The sequence below is a fragment of the Miniopterus schreibersii genome (assembly GCF_964146895.1).
Source record: "Miniopterus schreibersii genome assembly, chromosome: 1".
NCBI lineage: Eukaryota > Metazoa > Chordata > Mammalia > Chiroptera > Miniopteridae > Miniopterus > Miniopterus schreibersii.
In genome coordinates, this window is record NC_138101.1 from 13349062 (window position 1) to 13369933 (window position 20872).

Here is a 20872-nt window from a genome sequence, read left to right on the forward strand (position 1 = left end):
AGTGGTTTTTTTAAGAAAAGATTAACTTCTAAGCATCCAACCTTCTAGTTAATAGATCCTTTACGAAAAGTCTGCTGGAATGTCATCTCCTTACTCTTTAAAAAAAGAAACTTTACCATACCCCACCCCCCATGACTCATGATTTTCATTACAAGTATGACTTTTCTTGTTGATAATCTAGACAAGGTGATAGTGACTGAATAAAAAATGGACAAGTGATTTTGTGTTAGTTATCTGTACTTGTAGGTTTTATCTGTAGAAATTAGGTAAAATAATATAATGTACTGTCAATGATTTATTAAAAATTTATTTCATGTAATAAATTATATAATTCCTTTTTATCTTTACACTGTCTACAGCAAAAAATATTTTTGGAAACATCTTTCTCTTTGGGTAAAACAAATAGGTCAGCTGGCTGATGTCGGCTTCAATTCTAATGGCTAAAACCCCCCACAATTATACAGTTAAACATAGCGTTTCTTCACATTTGCCTAAAAGTTCAAGTTGATACCACTTGATGAAAACATTACAGTATAAACACTTTCATCTTGCCCAAGGCCTTAGACTGAACTGTAGAATACTAGGTGAGAAATCATAAAGGCATATTTGTTAAGTCTTGAACGCATCATCTCACATGTGTCTAGACGGTAACGGCCAAAAGCAGCATGAAAGTAATACAGGAAAAGGCACAGAAGGATGCGGGGGGGAATCTCAGTCCTGTACGTTATGAGTGGCCAAAAAGACATATAATCAACACAATGTGTCAGGCAAGGGAAAAACAGCTTACAGGAGGGCTTTAGGGTTTTTTTTACTGTTAACAGCAAATTCAATTGTTCTTATCAGATTATTCAGAGGGTATCACATTTCTGAAATGACCAAACTTCTGTGTACATAAACTGAATTAATTTTTAGTTACAAAATAAGGTTGGCCTCATGAAATGCACAAGATAACAAAACCACTTAAGGGTTTGGCAGAAATCAGTACATCTTAGCAAGTGGGAGAAGAAAATCCAACTTTTAAATGCACCAAATGGATGTGTATTCAAAAAAATTTCTCTGAGTGTAACATGAATGAGACTCATTAGCGTTTGTTGGTGTTGTCAATTGTTGGCTAGCTTCCTCCATGAAAAAACACAAGACTTTAACTCTTACAATGAGCTACTACTTCAATATTAGAGTAACATCACTGGTTTAAAAAATTACCTTTAATTTAAATTTTGCCGAAACCTATCTAACGCATATAGTCTAAAATAAAAGCACATCTTATAGCTTAGGCCTCATTAAAGTTCTCATTATGGGGTGGTTAAAGCAAAAGAGCCACAGAAGAGTCTTGTGTTGGGGCAAAATATGGAAAAATCTTAATTTATATTTAAATTTACCATTCTGTATATCAAACGCCTATTGGTTGAACAAAACTGTATTCAATAATTCATATTCTATAATTTCACTCAACTAATACACCAAGCTAACTAGAAAGATTTATGGTTGAACAGAGTTCCTAAGGCTGGTATCACATATCATTCCCTGACAGAGTGAGAATTCATCAGCTGGGAACATAAGAGCCAAATTGAGAGTTGGGTTTAAAATACCTTTCCCTTCTGCGTGTATAAGGAACACATTGTGTACTGACCTAAAGAATATTTTGTTATTCAATTTTCTTTTCTGGGCAGACTATTACAGCCCAATAACTTTAAAAACCAAACTCCAAAATTCTACCTTACAGCCTGAGAAGAGCAGCTGGATCATAAGGACAGAAGAGGTCATCTTAATCAATAACTGGGACATGTACCATCCTTTGCCCCTCTGCCACAGTTCTAGGGTAACTAAGGCCAACTGTCAGGGTCACCAATCAGTACCAGCAACTTAAAATAAACAATTGTCTGTACACACTTTTTTATACTTACATGCGGAAAGGGGAGAGAGCAACACAGAAAACAACCTTGGGGTGGGGCAAAGGGAAGCCAGTATAAACAGAACCTACAACATCCCTTCAAAAACTCTTAGGAATTCTATGATCTCAAGGTCATACTTAAACCAGCAGGAATAGAACTGGAATTCCAAAACCCCTGAAAAGAAAGTGCTAATAATAAAAACTATGGCTGATTTTATGCACCAGGAATGAAATGTTATAGCATATCTATCATTCATATGTGGGTTCATGTAATTTATCTTCAATTAGAATGATTATCTATTCAGCAGCTGAAGCCCAAGAACTGCTGATACACTGCAGATGAGACATTTGCTAGTCTCTCGGCTTTGGCCTTTCTTTAATGATGATCACACAATACAGGTCACTGGATCTATAAACCAGTTCTGGCTTACATGGAGAGCAAGTGCGCTGCCAGCATTTACACTGGCAATGCCACTTCATTCCCTTTCATAGACTCTAGGGGTTCTGTGGAGACTATTCAGCTTTATTGGTTCTACAATTCAGTCCCAAATTCACATAGAAAACATTACACAACTTTTTAATCCAGGATTTACTCCTTTAAAATGACTTATTAAAGCTATTTTTAAAAAACAGCTATTAAAATATTTGAACTCCAAAGATATAATAATTTAAGAGCAACTTTTATATTTATAATTAAGTACTTTATCTCAACAGTCTTGACTTCCAAGGCTGTTAAGCCAGTGTCTAAAGTATTCTAACTTACACATTAGTGGGAGTGGATCTGTCTGAGCTCGTGTTTAACAGTTCACACTGCTAAATCAATAGAGAGAAAAAATACAACCCAGAAACCAATGCAGCCTTCTCTACTGTAGTGTTTTCAAAAGTATGTTCACAATGGATGTCTGTAAGTCTTCAGATAATGAAACGTTCAAACTGGTTTCAAAGGAACTCTTACAGCCTTTGACATGCCAATAGGCAGGTCTGCAAAGTCCCTGAATTATCTGTCCACAGGATCTTTTATTCCCATGAGCACCTCTTAGGAACAACACTCCACGGAGCAGGTCTTGAGAAACACAGCTTCACCATTTGGTATATTCAGAAGCTTCACTAACTCCTCAGACTATGAGACATCAGCCTATTTCTTAAAATTAACAACAAAAATGACTGTTACAGCCAACAGGTCTGGAATTTCAGAATCAGAAAATGAGCATGTGGGCAGGGAGGGGGGAATACACCTCTTTAGCATACTACATCATTTTCACCTCCCTAGCAAAATATGTTCAAAATACCCACGGTTAACCACTCTTGCTGATGGCTGTGCACAACACCTGAGCAAACTAACCAATACATGAAGGCTGCTTAAAGCAAAAACAGTGGAATAAAGTTTTCACTTGCCCAACTGGAAAGATGCACAAGGCCATATAAAACAATTTATAATTACATATTTAGGACTGGTAACCCTGGTTATTACCTAGGAAGGAGTCCGTACCACATAGAGAGATTAACACTATAGAGCTATCTTCTCTGAAGCACTGCTAAGTAATTGAAGTTGTTGTGGAAACCTATTCGCTTGAGTTCATTTACCTTGGAGCAGTGTTTCAACCTCAGCACTACTGAGATTTAAGGCTGGATAATTCTTTGTTTGGGGAAGTTGTCTTGTCTACTGTAGGATGTTAGAAGTCAATACCATCCCACCAGTCATAACAATCAAAAATGTACCAGATGTTGCTTAGATAGAAGCAAATCATCCCCAGTTGAAAGCCACTGATGTTGGGAGAAAATGAAAGCTCTCCCCTGCTTCCCTGGGGAATGTCCATTTTACAGGCACTGTGACTTGCACACATCAACAAACACCTAGTAATTAGTAGCATTAGAAATCTTTCTAAATTCTGTGTGATCAGAAACATAAGTCATTTGTAAATGGTAGAGAAGGGTTGGGAAAAAGCAGTCTAACATTTCAAAGAGTATGGTGGTAATTTTACTGTCCTTCTATTAGTAAGAATTATCTGAATCATAATGCTTAATTGACAAATATTCTCACAATTAGAAAAATGCTAATTGTGTATTATAACCTGTTAAGGATCATAATGATTGAGGCTGTGTAAGAAGAAAAAATGTTAACAATCATAAATGGCTAAATCAGGCCATATTCTATTCCCTGACCACACATTGTCCATGACATTCTCAATTCAAAAGTCTCAAGTCCTCTCTTTAAACTTGTACTGTTGCCTCATCATTTCTTTCAAATTATCAAGAAGAAAGCCTTCACATGTCATGAAGAAGAATCCTGATATGTGTCAAGAATTACATTCTCTAGTTTTAAGCCCATTTCTTCAGTATCCACATCTTCAGTGTTGTCATCGTCAGCTCCAGATACATTGTTCTCTCTATTTTGTTCTTTTCTTACTGTCTTTAAACACTTGTCCAGTCTCTTTATGAACAAGTCCACATCCTGTATCTTCATTCCGATGGCTGATGCAGCATTGAGGTAAGCACAAGGGTAATCATTTGTATGTGACATGAAGCCTCGGAAAGTGTAGCCACTCACAGTTTGCACAGACCCAAGAGGCACAACTCTAAAATGGAAAAAATTTACCAATTTAGTATGTCTGGTGATATCAGAATATATCACCCATAAACAAAAGGTATCTGCATTACTAAGCCTTACATCTACTTATTAAAAAGTTTATAAAAGACCATAACTCAGGGTCTATGAAAAAAGACTGTCAGCCTTTAAGTAAAAAGTATACAATACACTCAATTTTACATGGAAAAGTGATTACCATTTAATTTTCTTCTATTAAAGAGGTACAAACTTTAGGAATTGCAAACACCTGTACATCTTCTTCAAAGAGGTCAAAAGAAAATTATTTGGTTTTGTACCAAAAATGGACTCTGACTTCACATATATGAACCTGAATGGCATGGTGAAACTAGTAAGTCAAAACCACTGATTAATTGCCATGTGTCACCTCAAATAATCAACAAACTAAAATTACACCCATCTGATCAGTGCTATGCAATAAGGGTTTTAAAGCCAGGATGCAAGAGAAATTATGTAACTGCTTATAAGGGATGTTGGTCAGCAATCAGTAATATTCATCAATGGCACATGCATTTTTTCAGCTTCATTTCACTGGCATACTTGATATAAGCAGATTTCTAGGTGTCCTTTTTTATTTTCAAAGAAGACAATTAAGATCAACTTAAACATAAAGAGAGATAGTAGCAACACTAAAAGCAAGGCCAAGAAAACCATTCTAGAAGTGTCAAACTATGCTGTTATACACAAACAGTTCATCAAGGTAAAAGCTGAATTCATCTAAGATTTTTTCTTTTAGAAAGTTGTCCTTTGATGTGAAATCTCTAACCTCTGGTAGAGAAAAAATAATAGAAGAATGTAAACAGGAATACTTAGAACAAGATACTTCTTTTCAAGTCATTTTTCTCTGCCATCATCAAATTAAAAAATAAAATTAATTTTTAAACCATGTACATAAAAGACCAAAAAGTACATTTTCAAAGGTGGTACTTAAACAAGAATTGCATAACCTTTTCAGTTTAGGAAATGGGCTTTTCCTTAAAAAACACTTTTGCTTAAATTTAATAATGAAGATATCATTTCTAACACCATTAAGTGCATCACTGAAGATTATCTAACAAGGAAATAAAGATAAACATTTGTACAGAGAGGTAATGAACTTTTGTTTCTGTATATCTATTAAAACAAACAAGACTCATAGCTTTTTGTGGCTATTTCAAGTGTAGGCAGCCCACAGTGGGCATATAACAGATTTGAAGACTCTACTTCATCACCATTTACTCCACAATGAATTCTCAGGGGTAGTTCAGCATATACTTAGGGGTCTATTGTTAAAGAAGGTACTTTATTAGCCAAATAGCTTTAAAAAGCCAAAGAAATCCAAGCCTCTTTTAAACATACATACCTGGCTCCAGAAACCTGTCTGGTAAAAAGCATCGAGCCAAGCTGAGTGACAGCTTTGCCATGGTGTTCATCTAGTGTCTTAAGTGTCACAGCTGAAAAAGAAAAAAGCATCCCAGTGAGCCCTGGTTCACCAGCACAAAAATCACTCAAAAAACAACATTTAATAATGGAGACATTACTTTTCTTTGTGTTAGAATACACATAACATGAAATTTACCATCTTAACCATTTTTAAAATGTATGTTCAGTGGCATTAAATACATTCACATTGTTGTGCAATCATCACCACCATCCATCCATCCCTATAATTCTTACCATCTTGTAAAATTGAAACTGTGTACCTGTTAAAAAAATAACTCCCAATTCTCCACTCCCCAAGCCCCTGGCAACCACCATTATACTTCCTGTCCCTATGATTTCTGACTGCTCTAAGTACCTCCTATAAATTAAATCACTCAGTATTTGTCTTTTGTAACTGGCTTACTTCACAGAGACATTACTTTTTATTCATTGTCAAGTGGCATGATTTTACTTGAATGCACTTAATAAATTACAGTAAAGATCTGTTTGCATATCAGACAAAAATACATTAATATAAATGAACATACTCAGAATTGGACACAATTTCCATATTACCTCTCTAAAGAGTGAATTTTCCAATTAAACAGATGGAACTATGACATGATCACATAGTAGTTTATTCAAATTCAACCATGTTTTAAGAACTTGTAAAATGAGAATGTGGGATATATTTCAGCATATATATAAGACTAAGTAAGATCAACTTCTGTATATGGAAATGAAAATTATATTAGTAAGGTTATGTAAACTGGGTCTATTCATACCACCAAACACCAATACTAGGTACCATTTCCCGAGGATGGACTTACCATACTAGATAGTTTACAAATATAATCTCAACCATTCTTTAACAATTTTGCAGGTGAGGGATCATTATCTCTATTTTATAGATAAGGGAAAGTTAGAATTGGGATTCAAATCATACCATATCACCTTCCATAACATCTACATAGATTATAAGCCAGCAAAGGATTGATTGGAATGGGTTTTATGATACATTGAGAGCCAAACAGTTCTCCGTGGAAGCCCATTCCTGAAAAAGGTTTCAGTTACAAATGACTGTTTCCTAACTTTCCTCAGATACACATGAAATGTGAAGCATATTATACTGTACATATTCACAAATTAAAAGGGGTAAGTATGAAGATTAAAAGATACTTAAATGCATCAAAGTCAACATTCATATTATCCTGTTTGGCAGTTCTTGTCTACGTGACAAAAATCACAGTCTCTACACAAACAAAGGGAATTATCATAAATGCAGAATCTCTAACATAGAGACCCTTGAGAAAACAAACAATAATAGCATTAAAAACAACGTAAGAATGGCTTTAACTTCTAATATTATGGTGTTTTATTAACTGGTAGAGAATTTTAAGTATTTATAGAGTCCTTACTAGTGACTAAATGCTTTTCAATAGAAGCAGGAGTTAAAGTATTATTTTCTGTTTATTGGTTATAATACTTAATATTGATTTGGATTCTTTCAGCATATAGTTTTTTACCTTAGAAATATATTAAAGCATTTCTAAAGGAAGGCTAACTAAACCTTTTCAATTTAAAAATTAATACTGTAATAAACTTAGAAATACCATTATAACCAGAAGGAATTCATACTTATTCTAGAAATACCAGCTTCCTGCTGGGGACGGTTCAGAAGTGCTGATTATTTTTTTTTTATAAGGAAAAAAAATTACCTAAAGATATGGGATTGTGAGGTGTATGCAGCAGTCTTTCATCGTAGGCTTCTGACAGCTTCTTTAGTTGGATGGACAAATATGAAAACATTTCCTGCAATAACAAAATGCTACACTTAAAGAAAATAAAATAGGTATTGCAACTTGCCAAATTTAATAAGACAAAATCTGACTGGTGTAAAGTCTGTAATGTAAATTAAATTAAACTCATTCATGTGCCCTAGGAGCAATTCTTTCCTTTGCTGCATTATAGTGAGATTCAAAGCTTCTGCAATTATCAGAAACCACAGGATTTAGGTAAAGAAAGCGATGAACCAGCACATTTCCTACTTTGGGGCTATTACGTATCTATCACAAATCCATCTTCTTTTCAGAACCTCCAGGGCTACTGCTCTTGTCCAAGCAGCTGTCAACCTCTGCCCTGGACCACAACAATACATTCTAAATGATTTCTTTGCCTCCTTTCTCTCCCCTCTATAATCTGTTCTACACACAGAGGTCAGAGTGGTCTTTCAAAAGCATAAATCAGATCATGTCCCTCCCAATGACTTCCTCCTATATGTATAAAAAAACCAAACTCTTCATCTATAAGGCCCTGATGATCTGGCAGGGCCAACAAGCCCACCTCAGCACTGTCCTTACCCCCTCACTATAGCGCCAGGCATATCAGCCTCCTTTCCATCAGCTGGACAAGCCAAGCTCATTCTAGTGTCAGGACCTTGACGCCTGCTCTTCTCCCAGGTCGTTCCATGAGCGGTCCATTTTGACAGACTAAAGGGACCTTCCTTTATTACTTCCCTGTAAAAATAGCTCTCCAACTCCACCCATTCCCAGCTCTCGAACTCACTGCAACACCATTACCTATTTTGGTTCTTTCATTATACTTATCACAACCTGAAATTATCTCATTTAGTTGCTTAAATGAATACTGCCTATGACAACCTACTGGACTAGAAAAACTCTGAAAGAAGAGACTTTGTCTTCTTCACCAGTTTTTTCAACACCAAGAAAAATATGCCAGGTATTTAGCAAGTACCTAGCGGTAGTTTTAAAATGTATTTCTTTTAAATGACATAAACTTAACAATTCTCTAAACTCAATTAAAAAATATAGCAACTAAAAATTAAAAATGGTACTCTAGAACAATGTACGTCAAATAGTAGAAAATAAAATAAAATAAATTTTTAAGTGTAAAATTTCACGTGCACATGTGAGAAGTGGTAGTTTTACCAAGTTACAAATAAATATTAAGTTGGCAACTGTTTTACCTAAAATTATACTTTCTTCTCCTAGTAAGCCCTTTCGAAAGTACTGAAATGAAAATCTGCCCATGAAAGTCGGCCCCTGATGAGCCCATTTGCACTGACCTCTTCCAGCCATAGTCAAAACCTATAAACTCTAGAGATACACCTAAGAGCCAAGGGGCAACAGAGTACCCTGTTGTGGAGACAACAGGAAATGATACTTCTCCAACTTTAAAGGTCATGAAAGCTGCTTCATTTTTCTGTAAGGTAACAGTTGCAGAGTCTGATCTCACACTGGGACTCAGAATATTTTCATGTCTAAAACATACTGATGACTAACTCTATCTTTTGTTAGGTAAAGATTGAGAAGAGAAAAATTCCAAGCTTATAAAACATGAATGAGTCTACTGAAGACCACAAACATTTTTACCTTTGTTGACACAGTGTATTTTATATTCTGACCTGAAAATTTTTTTTAGCTGTTGATCTTGAATTTTTAGGATATTTTATAAGGTCAATCTCAGCATGTCAAAATTATGAAATCTTAGATAACTAAAAGAAATTGACTTTTTTTATATTTAAAAAGTTAACATCCACATTTGTCATACCTATTGAAACTACTAATACATGTGATGTCTTTTTCTTTTGTCATTTAAAAAAAGTATAGAGAAATATTTAAGGGGACAAATGTTATCACCAGAAACAGAAGAAAAAAAGTGTGGTAGGTATCTTTACTCAGATAAATAAAGATTTCTGACCCCTCCTTCTTAAACTAAAATTCCAATATTCACTTCAGAAGGTAAAATGATAGTCAAATGGAATAAAGAAATTAAGTGTTTTTCCAGCAACTATAGCAATTCATAATCTTTTACTACCACACCAGTGTTTTAAAAAAGTCACATTTTAATTTAGATATTAATTGCTGATTTTTCTTCATCTATATTATAAGCCAAAGTCTTAATCTGCATCTATCTCTCTTACTCTCATATACATCAACGTCTTATAAACAGAAATAAATCTGATAGCCCAGAAATAACTTTTACAGACTCCTACATTTTCCCCCCAATATAACACATGAAAAAACTTATATCAGAGGTGAGGAACAATTTAATCTATTATTCTATCTAGTATGGCTGCCACAATAAACACCAATGTGGTCACACTTGTATACTTGACCCTTGAACACAGGTTTGAACTTTGCAGATCCACTTATACATAATTTTTTTTCAATAAATACAGTCGGCTCTCTGTATCGCAAGTTCACATCCACGATTAAAGCAACCAAAGGTCGAAAAAAGTATTTCGATCCATGGTTTGGAATCTGTAGATATGGAGGGCCTATTGTATACATTGCTCTACGCAATTTTATATAGGGGCTTGAACATTTGCAGATTTTGATATCTATGGGGTGAAGGGGATTCCTAGAACCAATCCCCTGCAGATACCAAGGGCCCACTATAGTTAAGTTTTGGGGAAGTCAAATGTTACATATGGAATTTCAACTGCACACGGTGTTGGCACCCCTAATACCCATGTTGTTCAAGAGTCAACTGTACTTAACTTGTACTTAGCTATTTCTAGAGAGGAAATGTTTCCTTAGTAGCACCCCTAGTGGTGCTTTTAAACTTACTACTGCATACATGTTGATTAAAAAACTGAGATTTTTCCCAATGCTCAATTACTAATATTTTAATAAATTAGTTTTAACCAAGTTAGTTCTATCAATTACTTGCTAAAGCCACTAGAATTCAGTTTTAACTGCAGCTAATATTAGGATTAAAATCTTTAGACATTAATCAAAATACTAAGGTAACTAAATCTCATAATACTATGGGAGTAATCAGACAAAAAAGAAAATATCTGTGAGTCAAGTTCAAATCCATCTGCAAATATTTATAGTATCTCTACTCTGTGTAAAGGGTTATGATAGGTAATCCAATAAGCAAAGAAGCTTAAATTATCTGAAAGCACGATATACTGAATTCTACAATATTCCACATATTAAGGTCCTAAATGCTCTCCCATTAATATCACTACATTTAAAATAGATTATTTAGGAGACTACCACTATTTCCTACACTAATACTTAGCTAAGCAGTTTTTTACCTGATATATTAAAGGTACTACAGACCCTGCCTATTTTTTTGCTACAGTTAAATCTATAACTGACATTTATTATAAAATACTTCTGTAAAGGGAGAAATTTATTAGCACCCCAAGCAAATACGTATAGAAAGATCTTACTTAAAAGAAATGAAATACTATTGATTTCTATGTCATTTTTGCTGTATTTAACTTAATTTTAAAAGACTCTTCACTAGAGATAAACTGAGCTGTATACCTGACTGCTAATGTCAGCTATATTTCCAGAACAAAAATACAAAACTTTACCCCATAGTTCAAGATGTTAATGAAGGAGAAGTTGAATTATATTAAGCATTACCTTTCCTATGGCCTTTTGCAAATTGATTTGCAGTCATGAAGCCCAACATTCAGCCTATCACTCCCCATAACCCAAAAATGTGCATAATTCATCAAATTTTAATGAAAAGGTCTTATGTAATCCTGTTTTTTGAAACATACTGTTTCATGTTACAGGAGAAGATGTAAATAGAACTTCACATATTATTACAGTATGCCTCATAAGTGGGTAATACATCAAAAGGGAAACATAATAAGTAGTCTAATATTTCAATGATAACATAAAAGGATGGATGGACAGCAGGCTGTAGGTACATATCCATGCACAGATGTCCGTATTTGAAGATAATAGCACAGATGCAATGTGCTGCTCTCTAAGACTGCAGCCAGATTAAAGGATCCAGGCACACTCGGCAGTCTTTGCATCACAGGCTAAAGCACTGCTTTCAAACTCTTCTGTTGAGGCCCACGTCCAGGCCTGAAATCTCATGCTTTTGTTGAGATTCAACCACTCCACTTTTGGGGCTGCAGATCTACTAATGTTCCCAAACCCAGCTTTGCTATAGGACACTGAAGTAGATGTCTGATGTTCTTTAGAATGTAGTTGTCCTCCAAGCTTTAGTTAACAAATTCCAGCCACCAAAGCAGCTACTCTGCTGTCATTCTCTTCTGCACTTGTCCAATTCAGCAGGTATCTGCAACCACGATTACCTGCCTGCCCAGCTCAACAAAGCACTCTTCTAAAGGAAAGCTAAGCAGAATAATGGTCTTCTCCAGAAGCAAAACAGGTAAGGACAAACTCTAAAACTGATCTTTCTTTTTGCTTAGAGAAATGCAAAGAAACAGTCTCTTAAATTTAACCCCTTTTCTTAAAGGCCGATTCAGTTAAATTCATGGTCCTTTCTCCCCTCAATGAGGCAGCTGTGTTGATAGGAAGGGGCTAAGGGCAAAGGGGTTCAATCCACACACAGAGTTCCACTTTCTCTGATCCCTTCACCCTTCTAAAGAGCCGGCTTGAGAAGGAATGGCTTCAAGCCGAGCTCCTGTTTGCCTCTACAGCAAAAGGATAAAGCCTTTTCTGAAGAGATGCACTAGATGAAAGCATCTAAAAATATCACTGCGGTGAATAAGGGCACAGAATAAAAACCCTAAGTTTTCTCTACCACCCCCTTTTTTAGTGCGCAGTAACACCAATAATAGAAAAAGAAGCTCTCGGGGATGGTATATGAATAGCTCTGGCTGGAGCAAAATAGCTTTGCCTCAGCTTCTCCAGAGCTGAACCAATAAACTATCACGATTAAATTTTTACAGTTCAAAAGCAAGTCCATTTAAACAAAACAGGCCCTTACTTCTGCAACAAATCTAATAAAAATAGCTGTGCCACACATGTGCAATTATGGCTTATGGGGACATCGACAGTCTTCCATGAGAAGACTCGCCCGCTGAATGAGGTTGTTAAAGAACCATTTTAGTCACTTACAGTGACAGAGCTCTCAAATGAGCATTCTCCTACTTGACGGTCACCACTGCAGACAATCAGTATCCTAAGTAAATTCTATACAAAGAATTTTAAATAAAACCAGTTAATACAACAGAGCCTTTGGGGTTTGACATACCTCCACTAGGTAAGAATGGAGTGGTCATGAGCTCATCATTTTTATGGCTCAAAGGCCAGGCACAGAGCAGGTAAACACTCCCCCAACACTGGAAGCAGTGAGAGCAGAGTGGTCAGACAGAAAGCGGAGGCTCTAGCACCACGTTGACCTGAGTGTCAATGGCAGTTCTGGCACTAATATGTGGTCCCTGGGTGAGTACTTGACTTTTCAATTCCATCTGTACAATGGGGATAATACCTACTTCATAAACTTACTGAGTAATATGAAATAATGAATATAATAAACCTCACAGAGTTCCTGGAATACAGTACATATTCATAAAAATGTCTGTTTCCCACCGCCTACTTTTCCCTTAGCCTGAAAGAGTTTTCAGGTTAAAATAACTAACATTAGCTAACAGGACTCCTATGGAATCGTGCAAATACCCAGTAGCTATAACCCTCTTCTTGCCCTGTCCCTGTTTATTCCACTCCATCCAGATAAAAAAAACAAAACAAAGTTCTGGGTATTAGAGTTACCTCTTGACATCTGAGATGGAGTCATCCAATGCATAAATATTACTAGAACATACAATTTCTCCCATAAAATATTTACCCAGTGATAAAGAACAAAGTCCCAATGAAAAGCGAGCTGGGCTGCTTGTTGGAGCCACGCACAGGCTGAGCTACCTATTCCTGCAGGTTGCTCTCAAAGCAGATGGGTTTTCACTGAAGCTAAGCAAAATGTACACGTGCATAGGCGTCTGAGTCATCTAAAAGTAGCTGAAATTTTTAAAGTCAAACCCTAAACATCAAATGTTAGAAAGACCATGGCATAACCGAAATACTTCAATTCCAAAATGATGACAGAACACCCTGAAATCAACAGTTCCATAATTCTAATGTAAGGAAAGTACTCTGGAAGAGGAGTTTACCTGCTCGGGAAGAAGTCCTACTCCCAGAAGTACAGGACCTGTTATACACAACAGGTTATCACCATTTTAATCATTCCTCTTCACAAGTTTTCTACTATACTCATATAGGGGGATGTTTCTATAAGAACATCTAATTTAACGAAGTCAGCAGCAAAATGTTATTTGCTTTCTGACTAAATTTCCAGAAAGATACTTATTCTGTGTAAAACAAGAGATGACTATACAACACTGAACCTATGTGTTCTCAAATACACTGCATTGGTTCATTCACTAACATCTGATGAGCATCTACTATATATTCAGCAAAGGATGCCAAGAATAGAAGGATCGCCCGGCCGGGCGTGGCTCAGCGGTTGAGCGTCGACGTAGGATCCAGGTGATCGGGGTTCGAGTCCAGGTCAGGGCACATGCCCAGGTTGCAGGCTGCAGCCAATCAATGACGCTCATCATTGATGTTTCTCTCTCTCTCCCTCTCCTTTCCTCTCTCTGAAATCAATAAAGATATATTAAAAAAAAAAAAAAAAAAAAAAGGATCAATGACAAACTCCAAGGTAGACACTAGTCTCCTAGACTACCTATAATTAAGGACCAAGTTTCTTTGGGTATTTATCCAAAGAAACCCAAAACACTAAAAACTGAAAAAACATACACCCATATGTTCACTGTAGCATTATTTACAATAGCCAAGGTATGGAAGAAGCCTAAGTGTCCATCAGAAGATGAACAGATAAAGAAGTGGTGCATATACACCATGGAATATGACTCAGCCATAAAAAAGAATAAAATGTTGCACCTGCAACAGCATGGATGGACCTAGAGGGCATCATGCTGAGTAAAGTAAGTCAGAGGAAGACAAATGCCACATGATTTCACTTATGTGTGGAATTTAAAAATGAAAATAAACGAACAAGCAGAACAGAAACAGACTTATAGATTCAGAGAACATTTGATGGTTGCCAGATGGGAGGGGTACGAGGGTAGGGGTAAAAAAGGTGAAGGGATTAAGAAGTATAAATTGGTAGTTACAAAATAGTCACGGGGATGTAAAATACAGCATAAGGAATATAGTCAATAATATTGTAATAACTATGTATGGTGTCGGACGGGTACTAGATTTATCAGGATGACCACTTAGTTATATGCCTAATCACTGGAGTGTACACCTGAAACTAATACTATGTCAAGAAGTGCTAACATTATGTTTCCTCTTCAAGTTTTTGTTATTTGAAACTCCTCTGCGGGTCCCTTTTCCTCTCCCAGGCTTCTTGATGTTGGAGTGCCCCAGAGCTCAGTTCTTGGGCTTCTTTTCTGTTTAGATTCACTCTTGTGATCTCATCTAATCTCCTGGCCAATTAACTCCCCAAATTTTTACCTCCAGCCCAGTTCTATCTCTTAACACAAGACTCATATCCCACTCTCTACCTGACATCTCTATCTAGATGTCAACAGATATCCTGACTTCAATTTTGTCAGAAACTGAACTCTTGGCCTTCTACCAAAACCTACAGGCTTTACCCATCTCTGTTAATGGCTCCTCCATCCTTCCAATTGCTCAGGTCAAAAAGCTCAGAATTATTCTTGACTTCTCTTTTTCTGTCATACAAGACATCCATCAGGAACTCCAATTGGCTTAAAACAGACCTAGGATCCAACCACTTCTCATCACTTCCACTGTCACTATCTAGATTCAAGCTAACATCACTTCTTGATTACTGTAAAAGCCTCCTAATGAGGGTCCCAGCTTCTATTCTTGCCCTTTTAATTTATTCTCAACATAGCAATCAGAGTGGTCCTTCACAGTCAGTCAGGTCACGATACTCCTCTATTCAAAACCCACCAGTAACTAACCCCCTATTTCACTTAGAATATGAGGCAAAGGCCTTACTGTGGCCTGGAAAGCCCTATATGATCAGCCCACCCCCATTACCACCCTGGCCTCAGCCCCCACAACTCCTTGCTCACTTTGCTCCAGACACACTGGCCACTTTACTGCTCTTTAAACACACCATGTCTGCCCTGGGTCCTTGTACTGGCTTCCTGCCTGAAGCACTCTTCTCCATCACATGTGTATATTCCCTCAAATTTCACATCAACTCAGATTCTGTCACCTTCTCAATGAAGACTGCCCTAACCACTGTATTTAAAAAATCAATTCTGCCCTAGCCAGTTTGACTCAGTGGTTAGAGCGTCAGCCTGTGGACTGAAGGGTCTCAGTTTTGATTCTGGCCAAGGGCACATACCTTTTTGCAGGCTCGATCCCTGGCCCCGGTTGGGGCACGTGCAGGAGGCAACCAATCAATGTGTCTCTCTCACACCAATGTCTCTCTCTATCTCTCCTCCTTCTACTCTCTCTAAAAAGCAATGGAAAAAAATCCCCAGGTGAGGATAAAAATAGATAAATAAATAAAAATAAATAATCAATCCCCACCACCACCACCACATCATCATCCCCAATTTCCCTTATTTTACTCTGTTCTTCCTTTTTTCCAGAGTACCTTTCACCATTATAATTTATGTATTAAGCAACCTTTGTAATTCATGTTTTATGTTACTTGTTCATTGCTGATCTCCCCCATATGCAATGTAAGCTCCACAAGAGCAGATATCTTTTGTCTATTTTATTGACTGCTATGTCAATATAATGTGCCTGAAACATAATATATGCTCAATAAATACTTAGTAAATTAAGTATTCACTCCAGGAAACTTATCCCACACTCAATTTTACGTACTGTGAATTTCATAGAAACACTGGTCCATACTTTAGACCATTCAATTTTATGTGGGGTTGTCAATGTTCAAATGGGGGGCCAAGACAGACTGATAGGGGTAGAAATGGATATGAGGTACCATGAAATTGAAGAGACCATCATCTTAAAATTTTCACCCTTACAAAATGTCTGATTTATAAATTACCAATGTGACTTGTGCTCGATTACTAAATTACAGGCCAATTACCATGATTATAATGCCCATGGCCTAAGATATACCTATTTTATTTTAAGAAATATTTAGTCTGTAAAACCAGAAGCGGCCTGAGATATCAATTATTTCTTTCACAAATGAGGAAATAAAATCTGCAAATTTAAGTATCTTTTCCATAATGAAACAACTAGTTACGAGAGAGCAAAGACCCATTGGTATAGGATACAACTAAACTCTCATAGAGGCAGATGACAGTTTTCCTCATCTGTGAACAACGGCTTCATCTGTCCTTGGGAGAAGGTTCCTTAAAATATGTTCTGAGGTCTTCTCTTGGCTACTACAATCTATGGCCAGTTACATTTTGGAGTTTATCAAACTGGAGTTTTATTCTAATCATTTTTTCTCAGGTTTATCAAGGCATAATTTACCTATAGTAAAATTTCAAATGTCCACTTTCCATGTGTCCACTTCTATGAATTTTGAAAAACATGTAACAGTAATGAAACTACTCCCACAATTTACCACAATAGTCCCCTCCCCCAAACCAAGTCACTGGCAACCATTCATCTTTTTTCTGTCCTGATATTTTTTGCCTTTTCCAGCATGACATACAAATGAAACCATATGAAAAATATGTAGAATTTTTGAGTCTGGTTTATTTCATTTACCACAATGCATTTGAGAGTCATTATGATGTTGTGTATATTAGTAGTCTGTTCCTTTTTATTGCTGTGTATGTATGTACCACAGTTTGTTTATACACCAGATGATGGACATTTGAATTATTTCCAGGTTCTGGCAATTAAGAATAAAATCATTATAAACATTCATGTCTAGGTTTTTGTACAGGCATAAATTCTCATTTCTCTTAAGTAGTAAGGGGTGGGATGGCTAGTTTACATGGTAAGTATATATTTAACTTTATAAAAAACTGCTAAAGTGTTTTCCAAAGTTGCTGTACCATTTGCATTCCTACCAGCAATGTCTGAGTTCTACTTGCTTGAGATCTTAGCCAACAATTAACAGTTTCAGGTGTTTGTTTTGATACTAGCTATTCTAATAGACGTGTATGTAGTGGTAATCTAATTGCGGGTTTAATTTGCATTTCCCTAATGACTAATGATGTTGAGCATCTTTTCCTATATCATGTAAATCTTAAGAGAGATTCTCACAATAAAAAGTAAATCATTACTTTTCTATAGACTGAATAAGTGGGGTAGGGGAACTAGGGTAAAATAGGGCACAAAAATTATTCAACTTATTCATAAAGCTGTTGAGAGGATCTATCTGATAATATAGATAAAAATATTTAAAAATATGTAAAGTACTATTAGAAAATCCAAGACACTATAAGTGCTACTAAGTATTAGAAAAGTTATAGATACAAACAGAGCACCAGGGACCTCTAGCTCTCCCAGAAAATAAATGAATAAAACATCTTAGTCTGACTCACCCTGCCGACACTGTCTACAATTTTAGAGCTATCTTTAATTGAGCTAGTTTTTAGTGTCAGAGACAAAGCCCAGTTTTCAAGCACAAATGTCACTTTTCTTTTCATAGTCAATATAACCAATGAGTTCAACATTCCAATAATGGCAGGGGATAAACTTATTATTTTAGAATGAGAAGCTGGTCTATTTCTGACCTGATTCTTCCTTCTTTAACTGATATCTCACCTAAACAGGTCTCCAGGCTTCCAAAAACTAAAAAGAAAAGCCTTTTCCATTTGTCTTTCAAGAACCTCTATCTAAGTGATAAATGAATTGAATTTTACTGAACTAAGAATCCTTGATGTAGGAGTTTCTCAAAACAAACAAACAAAAAAGCAAAATCACCTGTCCAAGATTCCTCAGAATATCTGGATAAACAAGATGACAATGATTAATTGCAAACCACTTATGGTGGTTCCAGATCAAAGTATATCCCATAGGACTGTACTAGATACCTATAATCAAAATGATAAACCAATAGGCAAAAACACCAATGATTTGGAGTGCCATTCTAGTCCGGAGTATTATTTTACACCTAAAGGAAAGGCTTACCTTTCTTTCTTTTAATAGCTTCTTATAGCCATTTGATCCAAGTGATAATAAAGTAATAAGGACATCTAAAGAAGGTGAAGCTGAAGCTCTTCCTGAAATAAGAACAAGTTATACTCACGAGGGTAAAAAAGCTTTAGAAATTAAGATTTATTATAGTAGCTTATATACAAATGGACTTTTGTTTGTTACTTTTTCTGAAGAGCAACTAATTTATTTACCTGGATACATCTTGCTGATTTCCTGAATGAAAGAATCATTAAAGCCAGCAATTATAGCGCCACCTACTGGAACCATAAAATTTTTGTCCAAGCTCTGAACGAAGGCATCTATTCTACCAACCCGAGCCCCCTAGAATGAAATAACATGTAGCATTACATATTTGTTTCTAGAAGAAGAGACAACAATGGCTATTAACAAATAAATACCATTAACATAATGCATGAAAATAAAAAACCAAAATATTTTTATATCTTTGCAACAGTGCCAATAATACATTTTTAAGTTTTAAACTGAGTTTTTAAACACTCCTTATATGTGTAAGAGCACTTTATAGTTTACAGCCTGCTTTCACACAAAAATCACTTAATCCTCACAACAACCCTGTGAGAAAGGCAGGGTTTCAGTATCAGTTCAGGTAGGAACTATATTGAAACAGAGCTTTTCACCTTAAAATTGGGTAAGAAAGAGTGGTTTCCTCCTGTGCCTCTCATCTGTGATCTTCTATTTGGTAATAAATGTCAACAGTGGAACCTAAAACTATTAAGTAATTTTAAACACCCTCGGTAAGGGTAAGGGTGGCCACCATAATCTAATGGACTTAGCAACCCACGCTGCCAATCAATTAGTTTACATATTTAAGTGCCTCTCTTTGATTCTTGGATAATCTACTACCCGCATGAGCACTTAAAGCAGTAAATCTGCTCCTATCACCACTCAGATAACAAAAGAGAAAAAGAAAATTTTTATTTTTAACATCAACTAACGGAAATTTTTTTGTATACTCTTGGCAATGTTTCTATATTAACTCATGATTCCTAATGTTATTATCTTAGATGATCTCATTCTACTGCAGGTGAACTTCAAGTGAAAATCTAATATTCTGGTGAAAAATTGAATACTTACTTACCAGAAATATAAAACCAAATTCTAGTCCCCATCCAACACAGTCTATGACCTTCTGTCTAATGTGCTTCAATTTTCTCCTCTTAAATAGAGATACTATCTAAATTTCAGCTAAGATAGTTTTTCTTCTTTATCTGTGGCAACAGATTTTCAATCTGTATTCAGAATCTACATTCCTATTAATATTATAAACGCATTTGACCTTCAGTTTACACTTTCTCTCTACATCCGTATCTTGGAAAGAATGGCAGTAGCAGATAGCTGGCCTAATCTAAGAGACCAGATCCAAGCAACAGGTAGAAGCAGCAAAGGCTGGAGGCTATCACATGATTAGTTAAATCTTAAACTTCCCATAACTCTTCTAATTTCCTCATGAACTGTGATCAGAGAAAATCTCACCATATCACAGGAAAACAGAAGCATACAAGACTAATAGAATAAATAACTGAAAAACATGCAAAGTAGTAGCACATAAAAATAAAGTGGAACAGTTACAGTTGCCTTTTATTAACACTTTAGTACTACTGTCCAAAGCTTCCTGAGAGAAACATGGGAGGAGTGCTGAGAGAATAATCAGTGCCCCAGACTTTGCTAAACCCCTTCATCACTAAAACACAGGAAAGTATTGGAAAGGCAGCACACCCTGTGGAAAGAAAACAGGCTGGCCCTAATCTCTGGAAGGGTATATACAGACCTCATTCTCCACACTAAAATCAGAAGCTATCAAAGAGCAGGAAAAAACACTCGAAGGGTGGGAGCGCTAAAGTAGAACTGGAAACAGAAGCATGTTCTATGAAGTAAAGGTTTTTGCCACTTATCAGTTCATCCATTTACTCATTTATTCACAGAACAAATATGTGGGCACTCATCACCTGCCAAACATCGTTCTAGATTCTGGGGATAGCAGCAGTGAATAATACTTACAGCTGACCCTTGAACAAAGAGGGGATTAGGGGTACTGGGCGCCTGCAGTCA

At 36.2% G+C, this 20872-nt stretch overlaps 1 protein-coding gene across 2 annotated transcripts in view; it reads right to left on the reverse strand.

Moving 5' to 3' along the window:
- Positions 1-298: 298 nt before the first annotated feature.
- SEPSECS (Sep (O-phosphoserine) tRNA:Sec (selenocysteine) tRNA synthase) overlaps positions 299-20872 on the reverse strand; it is a 34067-nt gene continuing 13493 nt past the window's right edge. For both annotated transcript variants that reach the window (XM_081123071.1, XM_081123070.1), the window contains exons 7-11: positions 18994-19123; positions 18776-18867; positions 7616-7709; positions 5839-5929; positions 299-4467 (exon numbers count right to left, since the gene is read on the reverse strand). In XM_081123071.1, the coding sequence (XP_080979197.1) occupies positions 4164-4467; positions 5839-5929; positions 7616-7709; positions 18776-18867; positions 18994-19123 (711 nt within the window). In that variant the 3' untranslated portion in view covers positions 299-4163. The remainder of the gene's footprint in view (positions 4468-5838; positions 5930-7615; positions 7710-18775; positions 18868-18993; positions 19124-20872) is intronic.